Here is a 20,264-nt window from a genome sequence, read left to right as displayed (position 1 = left end):
TTTTATTCAGGTCCTCTCTATCAAATACGAGAACACTTTTTTTTTAACTCTAATTTCTCAGTTCCATAATTAATATAATACAATGAATATCTCAGTGTTTGCCAGTGTATAATGTGATCTACTTACATATTCAAAAGGAAAATTTTCTTTTGTGAAATATGATAATAACATTCTCAATCCATTTACAAAGAATAAGTTCTTCTAAAGCATATTCCCCTAAGAAGTAACCTTTAAAAATTAGCATACTGTTAATTTGCCATTGGAGAACACTGATTGAAATGACGGCATCTGCCAGTGACAACTCATTTATTGGAAAATATTTGACCTGAGAGTGAGGTTATGTCCAAATTTTTTTTTCTTGATTTGTTGCCATTTCCTAATGGATATGTTAATGTTAAATGCTTGCTTTTTTATCTAATAGCTTTATTATTTCCTAAAGGTTGCAGTTTCCGAGTTAATGGGATTACCTGAGCTTCAGGATATCTGCATTCTTACCTCCATGTGGCGATGCTTTCAGAAGGCATTGTCGTATTAATATTTATGGAAGTTGTTTTATCTGTATTAAGGTGCCTCTGTTTTCAAAACAAGTTTATATATTAATATTTATTGAAAAGAGCTCTTAGGAAACTATGAGCTTTGGCCTTAATGTCTTATACTTAAAAGCTCCTCTATTCTCTGTGTGTAACTTTTGACTTGTTCTTTGTATTAGTTTAGTGTTTATCTCCTTGTTATTTTTAAGACTATAAATCTGTTTACATTTTTTTAAACTTTGTGTATGTATACGTATGGTTGTATTTATTCATTAATCTCTTTGATTCTCCAAGTTGTTTTCTCTCTTTGGTACCAAATGAAAATTCTAGTTTTTCTGTTATCTTTTCTCCACTTGCTTTATTTAGTAATAGAATGAGCATTAAAAACTCCAGTTTTCGGATCTTACCCCTCTTATTGTTGTGGAGCAATCAAAGTGGCATTTTTGTAGAATGATGTTAACCTTCATCGTCTTTGAGATGCTTTTAGTTATTTGTCGATTTTAAAATATCTGAGAATAGCAATTTTGCAGTGCTCTTTAAACTTGGAGTGTGTAAACCTTAAGTCGCATTTCTGAGAATGGTGTCTCTTTTAGACACAACCCGAAGTTCCATTCTCCTTCCCTTCTGCCTCCAACAGGGCATCAGGCATGTGGACCACTTTGGGTTTATCTGCCGAGAGTCTTCAGGAGGTGGAGGCTTTCATTTCGTCTGCTATGTGTTTCAGTGCACAAATGAAGCTCTGGTAAGAGAGGATTGCTCATTTTTACCTTGAAACCTTATTTACAAAGAATTCCGAACGGATTTCTTTTTTTTTGTCTTTAAGTCATATAGCCTCATTGACATAATCATTATTTAATAATTCATTCATGACAGTTTAATAACTAGCAGGTACACATCTTAGCTTTATTTAGGTGTATCTTTTAAAACTTAATTATTTTTGAAGAACCTGCCCATTTTCACCCTCTGGTTTAGCATTTTAAAATGTTCTTGTGGACTTTTTAGCAGAGGAGCTAGCTTTTACCCTCAGTATTTGTGTTTTTTTTAGTATTTTCTACCTCCTTTCCTTTAAAAGATTCAAGCACCTGAATATATTTCTTAGACTGCAATTCTAAGAGTTATTACTGTTAAAATCTGTCAACCTGTGATTAATAGTCCAGAAAAATCTGAAATACTGAGTCTTTCCACAGAACCCTCAAATCAGCCCAGCTAATTTAAAATTTACTGTTTGCTACCTGTGTTTCCCTTCTCTTCAATTAGGTTGATGAGATTATGATGACCTTGAAGCAGGCTTTCACGGTGGCTGCGGTCCAGAGGACTTCTAAAGCCCCTGCTCAGCTTTGTGAGGGCTGCCCTGTGCAGTGCCTGCACAAGCTCTGTGAGAGGATAGAGGGTGAGTAGTGGAACCATTCTGAGCTCTCACATAAAGGTCACGAGAAAACCTGAGGTGATATGCATTGAAATGTTCAGCATAACATAGGCTTGTATTTGTTACGGGATTATGGGTAAACTTTTAACATGTAGCAGATATCTTCTGTATTATCAGGCTTGGTGCTAGTGTTGGGGATACAATGATAAAAACCCATCCCACCTTTGGTCATCTTCCCTCCAAGGCACTCTGAGGTAGTGAAGGAGTTAGGGAAACGTACAAACCAGTTGTATAGCTTTTATCAGTCTGGGAATTGTCAGCCATATTGACTTCAATAGAGAAATCTAGTAAGAGCTGGAGAAGTTTCACTGAGCTTCTCAAGTAAAAGGTCATCAGTGACTTCTGCCAGAATAGTTCTAAAGGAGTGGGGGGCAGAAGACAGATTGCAGTTGAGGGATGAATAAAGAAGAATAAAAGAAATACTATAACTTTGACTATAGTTTCTAGAAACATGGTTTAGGAGTAAACCATAATAAAACATGATTTGCAGCTAGTATTTATTCAGTACTTAAAATGTCCCAGGCACTATGCTGAGTGCTTTATTTAACACATGTTACTCATTTATTTAATCCTCACCACATTTCTGGGAGAAAAAGGACTATTTTGTACATTTTATAGATGAATAAACTGAGGATTAAAGAAGTCTAGAAATAAGCTAGTCTCTGCTAAACCCAGGATTCAGCCCCAGATGATTAAGCCCCTAGCTGTTCCCTGCCACCAAATGGTTAAGTGCTTGACTACGAACCAAAATGTTGACTGTTTGAACCCACAAACAGAGGCACCTCAGAAGAAAGGACTGGCAATCTGTTTCCAAAAGATCAGAGCCATTGAAAACTCCACAGACCTGTTCCTCTGCACATGCAAGGTTGCCATGAGTGGGAATCGACTCAACGGCAACTGAGGGGATTTTTTTTGACTCCCTGCCACAGTATGTGTCTTCCCAAGAGAAGGCCATACCTGGGGGGAAAACCCAAGGATGCCAGCCAACTTTTTTTTTTTTTTTTTTATTTTAAGAATTGGAGAGGTTTGAGCAACTTCAGAGTTTAAGGGGCCAGATCCATCAGAGTGGAATGGAGGTGCTGCCTCCTGAGCAAGAGGGAGGGAATCAGCCTCTGGCACCATAGACTCCCTTTCTCAGCCATTGCAGGGAAGGGCTGAGGGGCAAGGACAGAACCCAGGCAAGGATGAAAGTGTGGCCGTGGTGCTCACTGCAGGATCCAGAAGGCAAAGAAGTTTAGGTCTCTCTTCTCTTGGTTTTTGCATTTTGCTCCATTTATGGGAAAATGTCTAAATCTTTTTTTTTTGTTGTTAGTGATTTTGGGGAAGTCTCATGATTTAAAAAACCCATGTTATTGTAAAAAGAAAACAGAGATTTGGTCATTTTTGGAATATCTTGAATACTCACCATAAGCTATAATTATGTAAAGAAAAACTACATTGTGATTTAGATCCGATTTCCTTTTTTAAATAAGATACATAGAGTGTCGTCACCTTATGGCCTGGGAGGGTTCAGCCGCTGGCATTACACTAAAATGAGTCAAAATGACTCACTTCTAAAAACTTTGTTTTCCAAGTTGCTACCATTTGCTGACATCGTACGAAATACAGCTGGGAACAGGAAAAGTTTTGCTGTAACCAGAGGTCCCAACTGGGATGATTGCTAACCCTTCCTTAGTAGTTGTCAAGATAAGGGAAACGATGACAGAAACATCCCTTAAGAGCTTATTCTGAGGAGCCAGCAGTGACTTTGGCCTTGATGATAGAGCAGGCCCTCACCTGCAGTCCTAGCTGGAAGGCTTGGAGCTCCACATGATCAGTCTTTCTTTGGTCTGGGTTAGCATTCAGAATGTTGTAGGCAGAAGGTTTAGTCAGTATAGGGATTTTGCTGCTGCTGTTTTGTAATTAATCATTTAATTCATCTTTTTACCTGATAAAATCTGTAAGCTATAACCGAAAAAACAAAACAAAAACACAAAACTTGTTGCTGTTGAGTTGATTTCGACTCATAGCGACCTTATAGGACAGAGTAGAACTGCCCCCATAGGGTTTTCAGGGAGCAGCTGGTAGATTCGAACTGCCGACCTTTTGGTTAGCCGTCAAGCTCTTAACCACTGCACCACCAGGGCTCCAATTAATCATTTAATTCATCTTTTTACCTGGTAAAATCCGTAAGCTATGCTAATGTAAAAACATTCAAACAGTTAGAAGGTTTGTGAGGGTGTGTTTTGCCTACTTGACTGGAAGCATTCCTGAAAGTATAGATGGCGCGTTATTAAGGGCATTTGTAGGGAGGAGGTGCTAATTATTTTCTGAACAGTTTTAGCTGTAGCCTCTGCTTTTCGCTGTACTGCATTCCTAATAAGTAGGAATAAAGCAGCTCATTAAAACTCATTATATGTTCCCATAGGAACGGTTGTAGCAAGAAATTATGGTCTCACCAAACCAAAAACAAAAAACAAAAAACTCTTTGCCATGGAGTTGATTTCAACTCATAGCAACCCAATAGGACAGAGTAGAACTGCCCCATAGGGCTTTCAGGAGCAGCTGATGGATTTGAACTGCCAACCTTTTGGTTAATAGCCATAGCTCTTAACCACTGTGCCACCAGGCTCCATGGTCTGACCAGGAACTCCATAAACCTAGGAGAGGACCAATGATGGGGTCACAGAAGGAAAGATTTAAAGACTGTTTTCTTAATCAGTTACGTGGTTAAATTATACCTTGAGATCTATAAAGCAGAATAAATACACTGTCCGTAATGATAATGTTAGACATTTTGTCCACTCTGAACTGCACTTAGAACATGCAGTGTAAAAGGTAATATGTCTCTACCAATTCTGTACTTGAACTACAAACGACTGCTAGTTCTAATGAGTGGTATTTATATAGTGTTTTCCTTCTCTTAAAGTTTAGAGGAACATTTTGGGAAGTACTAGGATAAATTATATTTTCACTGGGAAGAAAAAAAAAAAGTTGGTCTGAGGTTTCCTTTTGCTCTCAGAGTAGATTTTCCTCCAGCCGAGCAAACCCATTCATTAAAGCTTCCTCTAATGAGAGCGTGTTTTACTACCTGACGGTGGGAGGGATTGTAGTTTGGGAATCTCCTTGACCCTGATGATCCTATTCTGCTTTGTGCCTTGCCTTCCTTTTTCCCCCTTAAATCCTTTTGGCATCCCATGGGGTCTTCTGAGTAGGTGCCTTCAGCATGGAATTTTGCTGCAAAAACCACTCACTGAGAGAGGCTGCTTGGCGAGAAGCCATGAGGAAGGGGCTAAGTAAGCAAGGAGTGAAGAGTGAGCCCTCAGACCTGGGTGGGCCACCTCTGTTTTGAGATGGGGTAAGAAAGGCCTAATGAATTGAGGCATCCTGAAGACAAGGAGAACACTAGTTAGAGGGTCTTTTCAGACCTGATGAGTATGAAGAGTAGTCCGTTTCATGATTTTACTAAAGAGTGTTAAAAGTGCATAATTGGCCTAACTCTTCTTAGAGCTTGGATTCTCCCCCCACCCCAACGTGTGGATGTTCCATCAAACAATATAGTATTTCTAAAATATGCTTAGGTGGTGAGAGACTCGTTGTATTTGGGGAAGATTTTTAGTTAATGATTACAGAATGCTTATTTTTAACACTATTTTGGTTCAACATTTAAGTAGTTAACATGATAAAATCTTATATCTGTAACTCTGGCTGGTATGACCTGACAGCTTTCCAGAAGAGTAACTGAATTGCATGCTGACAAAACCCATGTATATTTTTAGCATCTTTACCCACCTGTGAATTAATTTTTGTTTTGAAGCCACCCCTGTGGCAGGCGACTTGAGGGAGACAGTAGAGTGCTTAATTCTTTGGTCTCTGGAGGCAGAGAGACACTGTTTCAGATTCTAACTCTGTCCCTTACTTAGCTGGTGTCATGGATTGACCTGTATCCCCCCAAAATACCTGTCAAGTTGGCTAAGTCATGATTCCCGGTATTGTATGATTGTCTGCCAGTCTGTCATCTGATGTGATTTCCCTATGCGTTGTCAGTCCTGTCACTCTGTTGTTAATGAGATGGATTAGTGGCAGTTACATGGATGAGATCTACAAGATTAGATAGTGTCTTAAGCCAATCTCTTTTGAGATATAAAAGAGAAAAGTGAGCAGAGAGACATGGGGACCTCATACCACAAACAAAGCAGCGCCAGGAGCAGAGCACGTCCTCTGGATCTGAAGGTCCTACACAGAGAAGCTCCTAGACCAAGGGAAAATGACCTTCCCCCAGAGCTGACAGAGAGAGCCTCCCCCTGGAGCCAGTGCCCTGAGTTTGGACTTCTAGCCTACTAGACTGTAAAGGAATAAGCTCCTGTTTGTTAAAGCCATCTACTTGTGGTATTTCTGTTACAGCAGCACTAGATGACTAAGACAGCGGGTGACCTTGGACAAAATTCTGATTTTGCTGTGCCTCAGTTTCTTCACTGATACATTAAAAAACCAAACAGGACTAGTTGCTGTGGAGTCAATTCCAACTCATGGCGACTTCATGTGTGTTCATGTGGAGCTGTGCTCCATAGGGTTTTCACTGGATGATATCTCAGAAGCAGATCACCAGGCCTTTCTTCCAAGGAGCAACTGGGTGAACTGAAATCACCAACCCTTCAGTTAGTAGCTGAGCACGTGAACTGTTTGCACTACCCAGGGACCCCATCAATACATTGGGGATACAAAAAATAGTACCCACACCACAGGATTATTTCGAGGATTAAATGAGATGGTGCATGCAAAGTGGCATACCATTCATTTAGGAGGAAATGTTGGCTATTATTTTTGTGGTTGCTGTTTTTGTTCTTAGGTGCTGTTGGGGCAGTGCTGACTCATAGTGACCCTATGTACAACAGAATGAGACACTGGCTGGTCCTGGACCATCCTCACAATTGTTGCTATGCTTGAGCCCATTGTTGCAGCCACTGGGTCAGTCCATCTCGTTGAGGATCTTCCTCTTTTTTGCTGACCCTTAACTTTACCAGGAAACCCTGGTGGCATAGTGATTAAGAGTTCTGCAGCTAACCAAAAGGTCAGCAGTTCAAATCTACCAGGCACTCCTTGGAAGCCCTATGGGGCAGTTCTACTCTGTCCCATAGGGTTGCTACAAGTCGGAATCGACTCAACAGCTATCTCCTTTACCAAGCATGATGTCCTTCTCCAGGGACTGGTCCTTCTTGGTAACATGTCCAAAGTATGTGAGGCATAATCTTGCCATTCTTGCTTCTAAGGGGCATTCTGGTTGTACTTCTTCCAAGATAGGTTTGTTCATTCTTTTGGCAGTAGTTATGTTTTCCTTAAGAAGTTGTGTTTTTCAAAAGGACTCCGTGAGAATTTCTTTCTTTCTGAGGAGAATGTTCTCATGGTGTAAGATGTTTAAACATAGAGTAGTGGTAAAGAAAGTAATTTGGAATCAAACAAACCTGAGGTAGAGTCCAAGTTGGTGGGGGTGGAAATTAAGTTCTCTGGGCATCCATAAGTAAAACGGGGAAAATAGAACGCACTTCTTCAGGTCGTTTGGAGAATTACATAAAATAATATAACCTTAATACTTAATATGGTGCCTAGTACATAAGGGCTCAATTAAAAAGTGTTAATTGTTATCATCATCATCATCATTGATTAGAGTTTCCATAAAATCTCAAAAGCCAGAAGCAAGTTGAGATGCTGTGTAATGCCAAGAAGTCAGGTGGTAAGGATGTAAAGGGACTGTGTATGGAAAGGGTTAACTCCACCTCATAACTTTTACGTAGAGAATTTTCATGTCTCTTTTTTTTTCCTCTTTTCTTAATAGGAATGAATACTTCCAAAACAAAACTAGAACTCCAGAAGCATCTGACAACGTTAACTAACCAGGAACAAGCAACTATTTTTGAGGAGGTTCAGGTATAGTGCTTGTTTTTAATTTCTAGAAGGAAAGAAAAGGCAGTCACCTTACCTGTGAAATGTTACCTGTGAACTGGTGCCGTCGCAACACTGAGAAAGTGGCACTGAGTTCTTCTTGTTTACGTTCAACAGTTCCTGCACAGGGGCCAGGTCAGAGTGGCAGATTCTCATCTCAGCTTTCATGGTGAAAGTGACTAAAACAGGGAAGCCTCTTCCTGAAAAGTTTGAAAGAAATATTTTAGAACCAGGGAAAAGAAATTACTATATAGTGGAAAGAACCTATTTTAGTTACCCAGGGCTGCTGTCAACACAAGTATCACAAGTGAGTGGCCTTAAAAAACAGAAATTAATTTTCTTACAGTTCTGGAGGCTAAAAGATCACATCAGAGTCTTGGCTGTGCTGATTCTTTCCTGGTTTGAAGGCCTGGGCTTTCCTTGCCTCCTAGACGATCCTCGTATGGTGTCTGCTCCCCAACCCTGTGACTGTGTGGGTGTGAGAGAGAGAGAAACATTGTCTTTTCTGGTCTTTTATAACTCAGAAGTGATTAGGTTTAGGATCCATTCTACATTGGCCTGCTTTCATTAACATAACACAAGAAAAACCCTATTTCCAAACAGAATCACATCCAGAGGTGTAAGGCTAGGAATTCAACATACATTTTGAGGGGGACACAATCCATAAGAGAGCACACGACCCTGGGAGACAGGAGACCTGTCACTGGCCCACATGTGCTTGTCTGCTTAGTGGGAAACCTCTGCAGCCCCTTCCCATTCAAAAATTCAGCCCTAAATGTGGGAGTTGAAGGAGACAGTGTTTTCTACGTGAAGCTGAACAAATTGTTTTTCCTTCCATTTTTTTGTTTGTTTTGAAGATAAATTTAGGTCACGTTATCTCTGAATGCATATAGTATAGCAAACCTAAAAAAGAAAAGAAAAGCAAAAAAAAAAAGACCCGAGCTCATTGACTTTCTGCATGAATCCCTGGAAACTAACCCTCGTCCATTAGATGCAGTGTATCTCGGGGAAACCTCGCTGCATGTGCTGGCATGCCTGGAGTCTGTTCACTATGAATCTTCACTGAGTTCATAAAAGATTTCATGTCTACCTTAGCTGAGGGGCGTTTTCTGTGGTTTCCTGGCACTTTGCTGTGCAGAGTACAGCAGAACAAAGAATAAATATCTCTTTTTATTGGGAATGGGGTAGGCTTAGGAGTTCAACAAATACAGGCGTATTTAAACGAAACAAGAATGGTAGCAACTCATTGCGTTTAAGTCCTCTCTTCTTCCTCCTTGGGGGAAACACTATGCAGATGGAGTCCATGATCTGTTTACTGCTGGTGTAAAAAAAACCAAAGGATTCTCTTTTTCTTTTTAATCACATGTTCGTTGTTGGGTATTGGGGAGGTGATTTCAACTCAGCAGCCGCATGTGACAGCAGAACTGCCCCATAGGGTTTTCCAGGCTGTAATCTTTACGATGTTTGAATTCTCTCTCTCTCTGCTTCTCTTCTAAAATAGAATTGGCATAGTTTTTAGAGAGAAAGCATAGGAAAAGTTTTATTTCACAAGTAGCCTGGAGGGTAATTGCCACATTATCTTTATCTCCCTCAATTGGCCTTTAAATTTTCTTGTTTACTTCTGAATCAACTTGAGACATACTGCTTTGTTTTTTCTTGAAGCATCTTTAGAGTTGTGTGTACACAATGACCTTAGACAAATTTAATGTGCTTTGTACTTGAAATTCAGAAACTGATGGAGAATTTTCTTCTAATTGGTAATGTGCTTACAGTTAAAGCCAGGCCTTTTCCATCCAGTGCCAACAAACTTCTTGTTGTTCTAGTTGCTGTCAAGTCACCTTAAAGAACATCTTTCTAGCGAGCAAGGTGTGTGTCCCTTCCCTAATGTAGGTTTTCTTTTTTATTCAGACAGTATTGTGTGATGGTGGTGTTGTTAGGTGCCACCAAGTCAGTTCTGACTCATAGTGACCCCATGCACAACAGAACGAAACGTTGCCCGGTCCTGCACTATCTTCACGATTATTGTTGTGCTTGAGCCCAGTGTTGCAGCCACTGTGTCAATCCATCCCGTTGAGGGTCTTCCTCTTTTTAGCTGACCCTGTACTTTACCAACCATGATGTACTTCTTCAGGGACTGGTCCCTCCTGATAACATGCCAAAAGTACATGAGGCGATTTCTCGCCATTCTTGCTTCTGAGGGGCATTCTGGCTGTATTTCTTCCAAGACAGATTTGTTTGTTCTTCTGTCAGTCCGCGGCATATTCAGTATTCTTCGCCAACGCCATAATTCAAATGAACCGATTCTTCTTTGATTTTCCTTATTCATTGTCCAGCTTTCACATACATACGAGGCAATTGAAAAGACTGTGGCTTGGGCCAGGCCCACCTTAGCCTTCAAGATGGCATCTTTGCTTTTCAACAGTTTAAAGAGGTCTTTTGCAGCAGATTTGCCCAATGCAATGCATCATTTGATTTCTTGCCTGCTGCTTCCATGGGTGTTGATTGTGGATCCAAGTAAAATGAAACCTTGACAACTTCAGTATTTTCTCCATTTATCATGCTGTTGCTTATTGGTCCAGTCGTGGGAATTTTTGTTCTTTTTATGTTGAGGTGCGATCCATACTGAAGAAATGAATCCATTCAGCAATGTGTAGCTTTCCCTAAAACAGTGCAGCGAATCAGTATAGGTAATATACAACAAAATATTCATCTGCAGCAAGGAGAATTTCCTAATGGATGTGATTCTGAGGTTCTTTTTGACCCCTACGAGTGTTGAGATACCCAATATATTGTGGCAGAGACTTTAGAGAAGTGCAGATAACAAAGGTTTGCTGGGGAAAAAAAAAAAAATACTTTTAAGCTATGTCATGAAAAATACATTCAGTTAATACCCTTGGACCGCTATGTCATTCTAGAAGTCTCTTTAAATTTTTGGATGACCTGAACACCAACAGGAAGTTGTCTTGTTAAGTGGACTTGAGAAGCTGGATCATACTTTGTCCTCCATTATTGAAGCAGGGTTCTTCTTGAATGGTATACATTTGTTGTGGATCTTCTAAAGGCTTACTGATAGTTATGTTGAATTATTTGCTAAGTGACCATTCTTAAATTTTATATAATATTTTATAAACCAAGTCATTGGCTTCTTTTTTAGGTAACAGTGTCTGATACTGTATTTGAAAATTTTACATTTCAAGAGGTCAAAAATAAAAAGGTGGCTTTGTAGTTTCTGAGTCATCTTTATAAGATGATGGTTAATAATTTCCTTTGTCTAGTTTTTGCTGGAGTGTAATTTGCTCTGACAAACTCCTCTAAGGGCAAATTTTCATAAGCCAGATGTAGTTACTACTGGAATTAAAAGTGTGTTATTGTTATGTGACTTTGGATAAGCTCAGACTCATGGCCACCCTGCGTATAAGAGAATGAAACGTTGCCTGATCCTGTGCCATCCTCACAGTCATTGCTATGTTTGAGCCCATTGTCGCAGCCACTGTGTCAGTCCATCTCGTTGAGGGCCTTCCTCTTTTTTGCTGACCTTCTACTTTACCAAGCATGTTGTCTTTCTCCAGCAATTGGTCCCTTCTGATGATTTGACCAAAGTGAGACAAAGCCTCACCATCCTCACTTCTAAGGAGTGTTCTGGCTGTACTTCCTCCAAGACTGATTTGTTTATTCTTCTAGCAGTCCTTGAGGTATTCAGTATTCTTTACCAGCACTATAATTTGTCAGCTCTTCGTCAGTCTTGCTTTTTCATTGTCCAGCATTCTCAGGCATATGAAATTGAAAATACCATGACTTGCGTCAGACGCACCCTAAAGTCATCAAAGTGACATCTTTGCTTTTTAAGATTTAAAAGAGGTCTTTTGCTGCAGATTTGCCCAGCGCAATACATCGTTTAATTTCTTGACTGCTGCTTCCATGGGCAGAATTAATGGTATATAGGGTCACTATGAGTCGGAATCGACTCGAGGCACTGGGTTTTAGTTACTTAAATCTATCAGTAGTCCGTTAGTTTGCTGTACTGTGGTGCCTTGCATGTTGCTAAGATGCTGGAAGCTATGGCACTGATAAATTCAAACACCAGCAGGCTCATCCATGGTGGACAGGTTTCAGGAGAGCTTCCAGGCTTAAGACTAACTAGGAAGAAAGGCCTGGCAATCTACTTCTGAAAATTACCCTATGGACTACAACAGAATATTGTCTAATATAGTGCTGGAAGGTGAGCCGCCTAGGTTAGAAGGTTCTCAACATACATAGTGGCTGCAACAGTGAGCTTGAGTATACCAACAATTGTGAAGATGACGCAGGACCAGGCAAGGTTTCATTCTGTTGTACATGGGGTTGCCACGAGTCAGAGGTGACTCAACAGTAAGTAACAACAGTTACTTAAATAGTTAGCAGAGCATACATATCACACATTCGATGTTTATATAAATGAATATTTAATGCAAAAGCATGCAACCCAAACAGAGCCTTAAAAAAAAACAAATACATGAAAACCATATAAATTATGGAGCCCTGGCGGCACAGTGGTTAGGAGCTATGGCTGCTAACCAAAAGGTCAGCGGTTTGAATCTACCACCTGCTTCTTGGAAACCCTGTGGGGCAGTTCTCCTCTGCCCTGTAGGGTTGCTATGAGTCAAACTCGGCTTGATGGCAGCGAGTTTGGTTTTGGTTTATGTAAATGATGCTGACCGTCATCACTGCCGTAACCAGGCCAACTTCAAGCACTCTGAGAGATCTGATTGCCAGTTGGCCATTTGGGGATATTAACCCTTCTATTTATAAGAAAACGAATTCCTGGGTGGTGCAAACGGTTAAGCACTTAACTGAAAGGTTAGTGGTTCAAACCCACCCAGAGGTGCCTTGCAAGAAGGGCCTGGCAGTCTGAGTCCAAAGGTCACAGCCACGAAAACCTCATGGAGTGCAGTCCTACTCTGCACAGAGGGAGCTGCTATGAGTCAAAATTGACTGGACAGCAACTGGTTTAGGTTTTTGGTTTATGTATAAGAGGGCTTATGATGCTGCAAAGCCACTTTTTTATTTATGACTCTTGAAATATGTAACTTTCAAAGATCTCTAAGTGGACGTGTGTGAAGATTACCCTCGGGGACTCCCTCTCTCTCCTGCTGCTCCACAGCAGTGTGGAGAGTGACGTGAAGCCAAAGTAGGGCTAGTAAATAAAATGCCTCAGTGTCTAATTCTCTTAACCTGAGTGAGTGTATTTCAGGGAATGGCTTAACGGAATACTGAGCAGTAGATTTTTACTTTATAGGCATCGGGAATGGATTGAATAAGTTGATTTTCCCAAGTTTTAAGAGATGAGAATAGCGTTTGTTCATTTTATGGAGAGTATACATCAGCTTAATTGGACTTTCCATGATTTTAAAATTATTTGTTAATGAGATGTGTATCAGTTAGGGTTCCCCAGAAGAACAGAACCAGTAGGATGGTGATGTGTGTATGTGTATACATACATCCACACACGCACATATACATAAAGAAATACGTTTTAAGGAATTGGCTCGTGCGATTGTGGGGTTATTAGTAAGTCTGACACCTGTAGCACAGAGCAGCAGGCTAGAAACTCAGGCAAGATTTGATGCTGCGGTCCTGGGGCAGAATTATTCCTTCTCCAGGAAACCTCAGTTTTTGCTCATAAAACCTTAACTAATTGGAATAGGCCCACCTACATGATCAAGGGTGACTTGCTTTACTTTGTAGATGTTAACCACGTCTATAGAACACCTTCACAGCAACTCCTGATTCGTATTTGATTCAATAGCTGGTTACTACAGCCTGGTCGAGGAATCCTGGTGGCACAATGAGTAAGTGCTCAGCTGGTAACTGAAAGGTCAGCAGTTCGAATCCACCAGCTACTCCGTGGGGGAGAAATGTGGCAGTCTACTTCATAAAGATTACAGTCTTGGATAAGAAATCGAGAAATAGTTTAAACAGAGAAGAAAATATTCTTTGATAGTTACCAGAGGGGAAAGAAAAGGAGGGTGGGAGAGGAGTATTCATTAATTAGATAGTAGATAAGAACTACTTTAGGTGAAGGGAGGGACAACACACAATACAGGTGAGGTCAGCACAACTGGACTAAACCAAAAGCAAAGAAGTTTCCTGAATTAACTGAATGCTTCGAAGGCCAGTGTAGCAGGGGCGGGGGTTTGGGGACCATGGTCTCAGGGGACATCTAAGTCAATTGGCATAATAAAATCTATTAAGAAAACATTCTGCATCCCACTTTGAAGAGTGGCGTCTGGGGTCTTAAACACTAGCAAGCGGCCATCTAAGATGCACCAATTGGTCTCAGCCCACCTGGATCAAAGGAGAATGAAGAACACCAAGGACACAAGGTAATTACAAACCCAAAAGACAGAAAGAGCCACATAAACCAGAGACTACATCAGCCTGAGACCAGAAGAACTAGATGGTGCCCAGCTACAACCGATGACTGCCCTGACAGGGAACACAACAGAGAACCTCTGAGGGAGCAGGAGAGCAGTGGGATATAGACCCCAAATTCTCATAAAAAGACCGGACTTAATGGCCTGACTGAGACTAGAAGGACCCTGATGGTCATGGCCCCCAGACCTTCTGTTAGTTCCAGACAGGAACCATTCCCAAAGCCAACTCTTCAGACAAGTATTGGACTGGACAATGGGATAGAGAGGGATGCTGGTGAGGAGTGAGCTTCTTGGATCAGGTGGACACTTGAGACTATGTTGGCATCTCCTGTCTGGAGGGGAGATGAGAGGGTGGGGGGGTTAAAAGCTGGCAGAATAGACACGAAAAGAGAGAGTGGAGGGAGGAAGTGGGCTGTCTCATTAAGGGGAGAGCAATTGGGAATATGTAGCAAGGTGTATATAAGTTTTTGTGTGAGAGACTGACTTGATTTGTAAACTTTTCACTTAAAGCACAATAAAAATTAAAAAAAAAAAAAAAAGATTACAGCCTTGGAAACCCAATGGGACAGTTTTACTCTGTCCTGTAGGGTCACTGTGAGTTGGAATCAACTCGACAGCAGTGGGTGTAGCCTAGTTGACACATAAGGCTAACCATCACGAGATGTGATTATCATTTTAAAAAACGATATCAGAATGAAGTGTCCAAGTGAATGTTGTCTTTCTAAGTGGTTTATTCAGAAGACCACAGACTTTCTCAGCATGCTGGATTTGAATTTCCAGCATGCTGAGAAGGTCCTTTCTGAATTGCCTTTACAACCAATTTTACCAGTCCATCATAGACATAAGGTCAAGAAACATGTAACAAAGTCAGTTCTGTTACTTGATAGGCAATTATTGTTTTGTTCTTGTATTATTTCTCATTTTTTTTTTGAGAATTGGGGTATAACATTCATGCAGAAAAACAAAAATCAGTGGTGTATAATTCAATAATTTTAGCACCGAGATTTAGAAATAGAACACTTCCAGCACCCAGAAGCCCCCCCTTGCCCCCTAGTTATCACTGCTCCCAGGCAGCCACCACCCAGACTTCTGACACTGCAGATTAGTTTTGCACAAACGAGTTATTTTTTTACTTAAAACATTATCCAGCTGAGTCCTCATCATATTCCTTGGACTTGTCTGACTAATGGATGTTTATAAAATTAAATCACCTTTAAGAAATGATGATTGCCATTGTTGAGGATGGGGAAGTCAGGTGGGCCCACTGAGGAGATAACACCTTGCTAATCTTCTTGAATTCTGTGGAGGGGTAGCCTCTAACCAGATTTCCAAATTACTTTAAGGAAAGATTGATTTTTTGACCTCTCATGAGACCGTACACATGGACTTCTTTAGTGACTTTTTCTCCATGATGTTTAATAAGCTTTGTGACACGTTTTCTGCTTCTTGGTTTCAGTTTTTTCAGGGAAGTAATGACTGCAGTACATAATGTTGAGGTTACATTTTCTGCCCATTAGAATAGTTACTTTCTTGTATATTTTGAGAAGAAAAATGTATTAATATTCCTTTCTTATTAACTACATTTTTAGTCACAACTACTTTTGATATTTTGAAATAAGCTATCGTGAAGAAATTCAACAAGCAAAATAGCCATTTGCTTATGAAGGCTGCACAAAGATTTAACTAAAGATACAGGAGAGGAAAAGAATAGGTCAGCTCTCAGGACCCTGCACCCGCTTGGCTGCCTCTCATAATTCCTATCTGCTTCTCTTGCCTGGCCTTCTGAACTCATGTTGTTGTTGTTACGTTGCATCTGACTCGTGGTGACGTTAACATGTAACAGAACCAAACATTGCCCAGTCTCATAGTACATCCATAACCTTTTGGTTCAACTGGGACCGTGGTACTTGACTACCTCTTTCTTTTTTTGAGGATCGGATGGAAACTTTCTCTGGAAAAATCCAGGGTTTTGCATGTAATGTCTGGAACATTTTATAATATCAGGGTTCATGGCCTGGAATCCAGGTTGATAGCCTTAGCTCTAACCTCTAAAATATTTTAATCCTGAAATCTAAAATTTGAAAGAACAGGAAGTCCTCAATGAAAACAATCCCTTCTAATCACTTGCTATTTTTCCTTGCTTAACAGGAGCACCTTAACTTTTAAAATGTTTGTTTTCTTTAAGAGAGGAAATATCAGAAGGTATAGGCTAGTGTTACCTTTGCTTCTAGTGCCAACGGCATCAAGATAAAAATCATTGCTCCTTAGTTAGATGGGGAAGCGCATTGCCAGGAACGGCACTGACCAAGACTCAGGTCCCTTTATTATACCCTGACTTTGTTTTAAAGGACAGACTAGACGTTTGGGGCTGGGAAAGAGGAGGAAGAGCTGGGAAATGGATAATTGCCAGTAAAGAAGATATGCTCCAAGTTTATAGACTAGAAGCTTTGTGTATCTCCAAACAAATTTCAGTTTTGTTTTCTTCCTACTCAGAGAAAATTGCACATTAAATTAGATAGTCTCTTAAAAACTGTTGACTGGATGTCTCAAATCTAAAAAATTTAAGAGCTGGAGGAAGCCTTGGAGTTTATCTCATCATCCTCACTTTAACAGATGAGGAAGCTGAGATTCAATGACTTGTCTTTGGTCACATTTCTAGGCAACAACTAGAACCTAGATGTCCTGATTTAAAGTCCAGTATGTGCTTGGCCACTGTCCTGTCTGAAAAAGAAAAGTCATAGAATTTAAGAAAGAAAGAATGAAAAGGAAAAAGAAATTGAGTTGCTTGCCATGATATTTTGTGTGGAAGTGCATGTCTCATGGGGCTTCTACGAAGTACCTCATGACTGCTACATTTTACATGTGGGACCATGACCCTGAATTCAATTCCTCGTTTTTCTTTCCAGTTCCCTTAATCATAAGAGTTTATAAACATGCAGATGTCCTGGCTCTTGACCTCCAGGTGTTTACACAGATTTTGATCTTTCCTCCTGTTTTCAAAACTATTTATTCATTAAATATTTTGACTAGGTCTCTATCTGATGTAAAGTATTTAAGTATAAGGACGTCAGAGATGGAAAGCTAAAGCTGGCCCATAGCCTGAGTACCTGGTCTTTGTTAGAATTGTCTGTACTTTTAGGGTCATTGGTGCCCCCTAGTGAGATGATTGGGTAAAATCACTAGTTAATGGATGGGTGGAAGCTATTTGTGTTTCCCAAGGAATATTTAGCAGTTTTGTTGACAATTAAAAATAAATGTAACATGTTGGTTTTCGATTTTTTTTTAAAGAAATTGAGACCAAGAAACGAGCAACGAGAGAATGAATTGATTATTTCTTTCCTGAGATGTTTATATGAAGAAAAACAAAAAGATCACGTTCATATTGGGGAGATGAAGCAGGTAGGTATGGCTTTTTTCTTCTCAAAATTTATACCGATTCGCTATGTAGGCAGAGTTTTGGAGGGTTATGTGAAGCTCTGAAACACCTTTTGCCTTCTGTGTTTTATTTAAAATTGTTGGGCTTGTAGGGAAAACGTGGGGATGTTTAAATCGTGCCTAGGAAGATGGGAGAAGTTTCTGTCCACATCGTAGTGAAGGTGGCTTTGAGTGCCAAGACCAAAGTTTAAGAGCTAGATACTGACATCGTGAGCTACACGTACTGTAGGAAGCCTGTTTCAGGCACCTCACCTTCCTCCTTGTAAAATGGACATGACATTGTATCGTTGCCTGAACATTCTTAGTAATAGAAATGCTATGTGAATGTAAGATAGTATGATTGAGAAATCAGATACAATGTTAGAAGCCTGATCTATCTGTTATTCAGATAGAGAACTTCCATTAATTCCCTTTTGTGTAATGGCACTACAGATTATGCCTACCACTCTCTACTGTCCATAAACTCTAACTTTCTGCTCGTGGGACGTATGTCAGGAGCTGAGGCTCCCTGCAAATTCCTGCCACTGAAGAGCCTCAAGCTTGAAATTCAGTATACACGGTACCGTGGGCCGTTTTCCTGTATATTTTAGACTCTGTGTGAGCGATTCATAATAAACCATTATAGTTTCAAACCATGTACATTTTTATTTGCTAAGGCTACCTGCTGGCCAGAAAGTCTAAAGAAAAGTCAATGAAGGATGTGAAAATTGCTCAGTTTTCCAAAACTATTTTGCCTTTTTTTTTTTTTAAACATTTGCCGAATGCTTATTCTAAATGCTCTGTGCTCTTCCATACATTCAGCCCTTTACTCTTCTGGTGACCTCTCAGGATGGTGGTTTTCCCTGAACGTGCACGTAGCAAGTCTGCTCATTCAATATCTTCATCTGAGCTGGCTGTGGCAGTTATGTGCTTTATTCAACTCTTCGAGCCCATATAGCATCCGACATTGTTTTTATCCCTTTGCCCAACTGTATAGGGTCTACTAGCAGTGACCTAACGCCAGTGTATTGTCAGTGTTTTTGGCCTTTGGGTTTTGTGGGTTGTAATTCCTTCCTTCCCAGCCTGAATTCTTTTACGATAGCTTGGGAATCTGTCCCCTCTCCTGTGTACTTTTGAGTGTACCAGCTACCCAGTCTGGTACACTCAAAAGTACACAGGAGAGGGGACAGATTCCCAAGCTTTCAGTCAATTCGCTAGTTCTCCTTTCAATCTATTTCTTTTTTTCTCTTCCACCCTTTTTTCCTTTTTTGGCGGGGGCGGGGACACTAATAGCTCTTCCCCTACTTTGATTTTCTTTCTTGGAAGTCTGTCTGACTTGTTCCTACAGGAAATTGATCGTTTTGAAATAATTTATAACTCTTAGAAAGGGAAATGAGGCACGGATGGTGGATGGAAACTGTTCTTTTATTAAACATTTGACGTAAGTGTGGTCTCATTTTTGTAGAACAGTGTGATATCTTTATGATTTGGCATGTGTTAGTCCAATGGAGAAATATATTTAATGGATTTTTTCCATTTTCAAAACATCAGAGAATTTTAACATTAAAGTTACTGAGCTTCACAAAACAGAACTGGCATCTGCACAGATCCTTCTCCAGGTTCCTGAACACTCTAACCTGGTGGGCTCCTGTCTGTCTCTGTAGAGACATTACCCTGATCCCAGGTGTGGCCGGATGTCCCCCAGGCTGTATGCTAGAGCAGCAGCCAGTTTGATTGATCAGTAGAGTGCCCACTATAGAGACAAGGAAATGGAGAACAGGTTAAGCACTTTGCTAGTAAGTAGTGGAGCCTGTTTATCTAAGGTCTAAGAACATTGTCTTAATCATTATTTTTAGGAGTCTAACAAAACTTAATGTTTTATATATATATTGATTGGTCTGGGTCCATTTTCTAATAAGTTTTTCTTTTTTAAATAATATTTTATTAAAAATTTCAAACATGCAGAAAAGTTGGAGAAAATGTGCAGTAAATACTCATGAATGTACCACCTGGAGTTTGTGATTTTTAGCATTTTGTTACATATGTTTGGTCACATATCTATCCATCTGTCATTCCATCTTATTTTTTGGTGCCTTCCAGAGTACGTTTCTGATACTCTTTATCCCTGACACTTCAGCATGCATATCTTTCACTAGAATTTAGTATTTATTTGTTTTTTAAGAAAAAATTCATACACAGTTGATTGCACAAGTAGTAAGTGTACCATTTGATGAATTTTGAGGCATTTGTATATTCACATGGCCCAAATGCCTATTAAGATATAGAACATCTCCATCACACCAGAAAGTGCCGCCCATTCCTTTCTGAATCCCCCCCACAACGCTCCCCACAGTCTTCCAGGCAGCTAATGGTTTGTTGCACAATAGATTCATTTTGGCCTGTTCTAGAACTCCTTATAAATGGAATCATATAGTATGTACTCTTTTAGTTCTAGCTTCTTTCACTCAGGATAAAGTTTTTGCTATTTTTCTGGGTTGTTACATGTATCATTAGCTTGTTCATTTTTCTTCCGTTGTGTTAATACCAAAGTCTGTTTATCCA

The 20,264-nt window shown here is 40.1% G+C and overlaps 1 protein-coding gene across 4 annotated transcripts in view; it reads left to right on the top strand.

Moving 5' to 3' along the window:
- TBC1D1 (TBC1 domain family member 1) overlaps positions 1-20,264 on the top strand; it is a 284,776-nt gene that overhangs the window by 131,471 nt on the left and 133,041 nt on the right. For all 4 annotated transcript variants that reach the window (XM_064285966.1, XM_064285964.1, XM_064285963.1 and 1 more), the window contains 4 exons: positions 1,168-1,272; positions 1,788-1,920; positions 7,769-7,860; positions 17,577-17,687. In XM_064285966.1, coding sequence (XP_064142036.1) covers positions 1,168-1,272; positions 1,788-1,920; positions 7,769-7,860; positions 17,577-17,687 — 441 coding nt within the window. The remainder of the gene's footprint in view (positions 1-1,167; positions 1,273-1,787; positions 1,921-7,768; positions 7,861-17,576; positions 17,688-20,264) is intronic.

The sequence above is a fragment of the Loxodonta africana genome, chromosome 5 (assembly GCF_030014295.1).
Source record: "Loxodonta africana isolate mLoxAfr1 chromosome 5, mLoxAfr1.hap2, whole genome shotgun sequence".
Classification (NCBI taxonomy): Eukaryota; Metazoa; Chordata; class Mammalia; order Proboscidea; family Elephantidae; genus Loxodonta; species Loxodonta africana.
The sequence above is the reverse complement of the archived record's forward strand: the minus strand, read 5'-3'. Positions and strand labels throughout refer to the sequence as shown.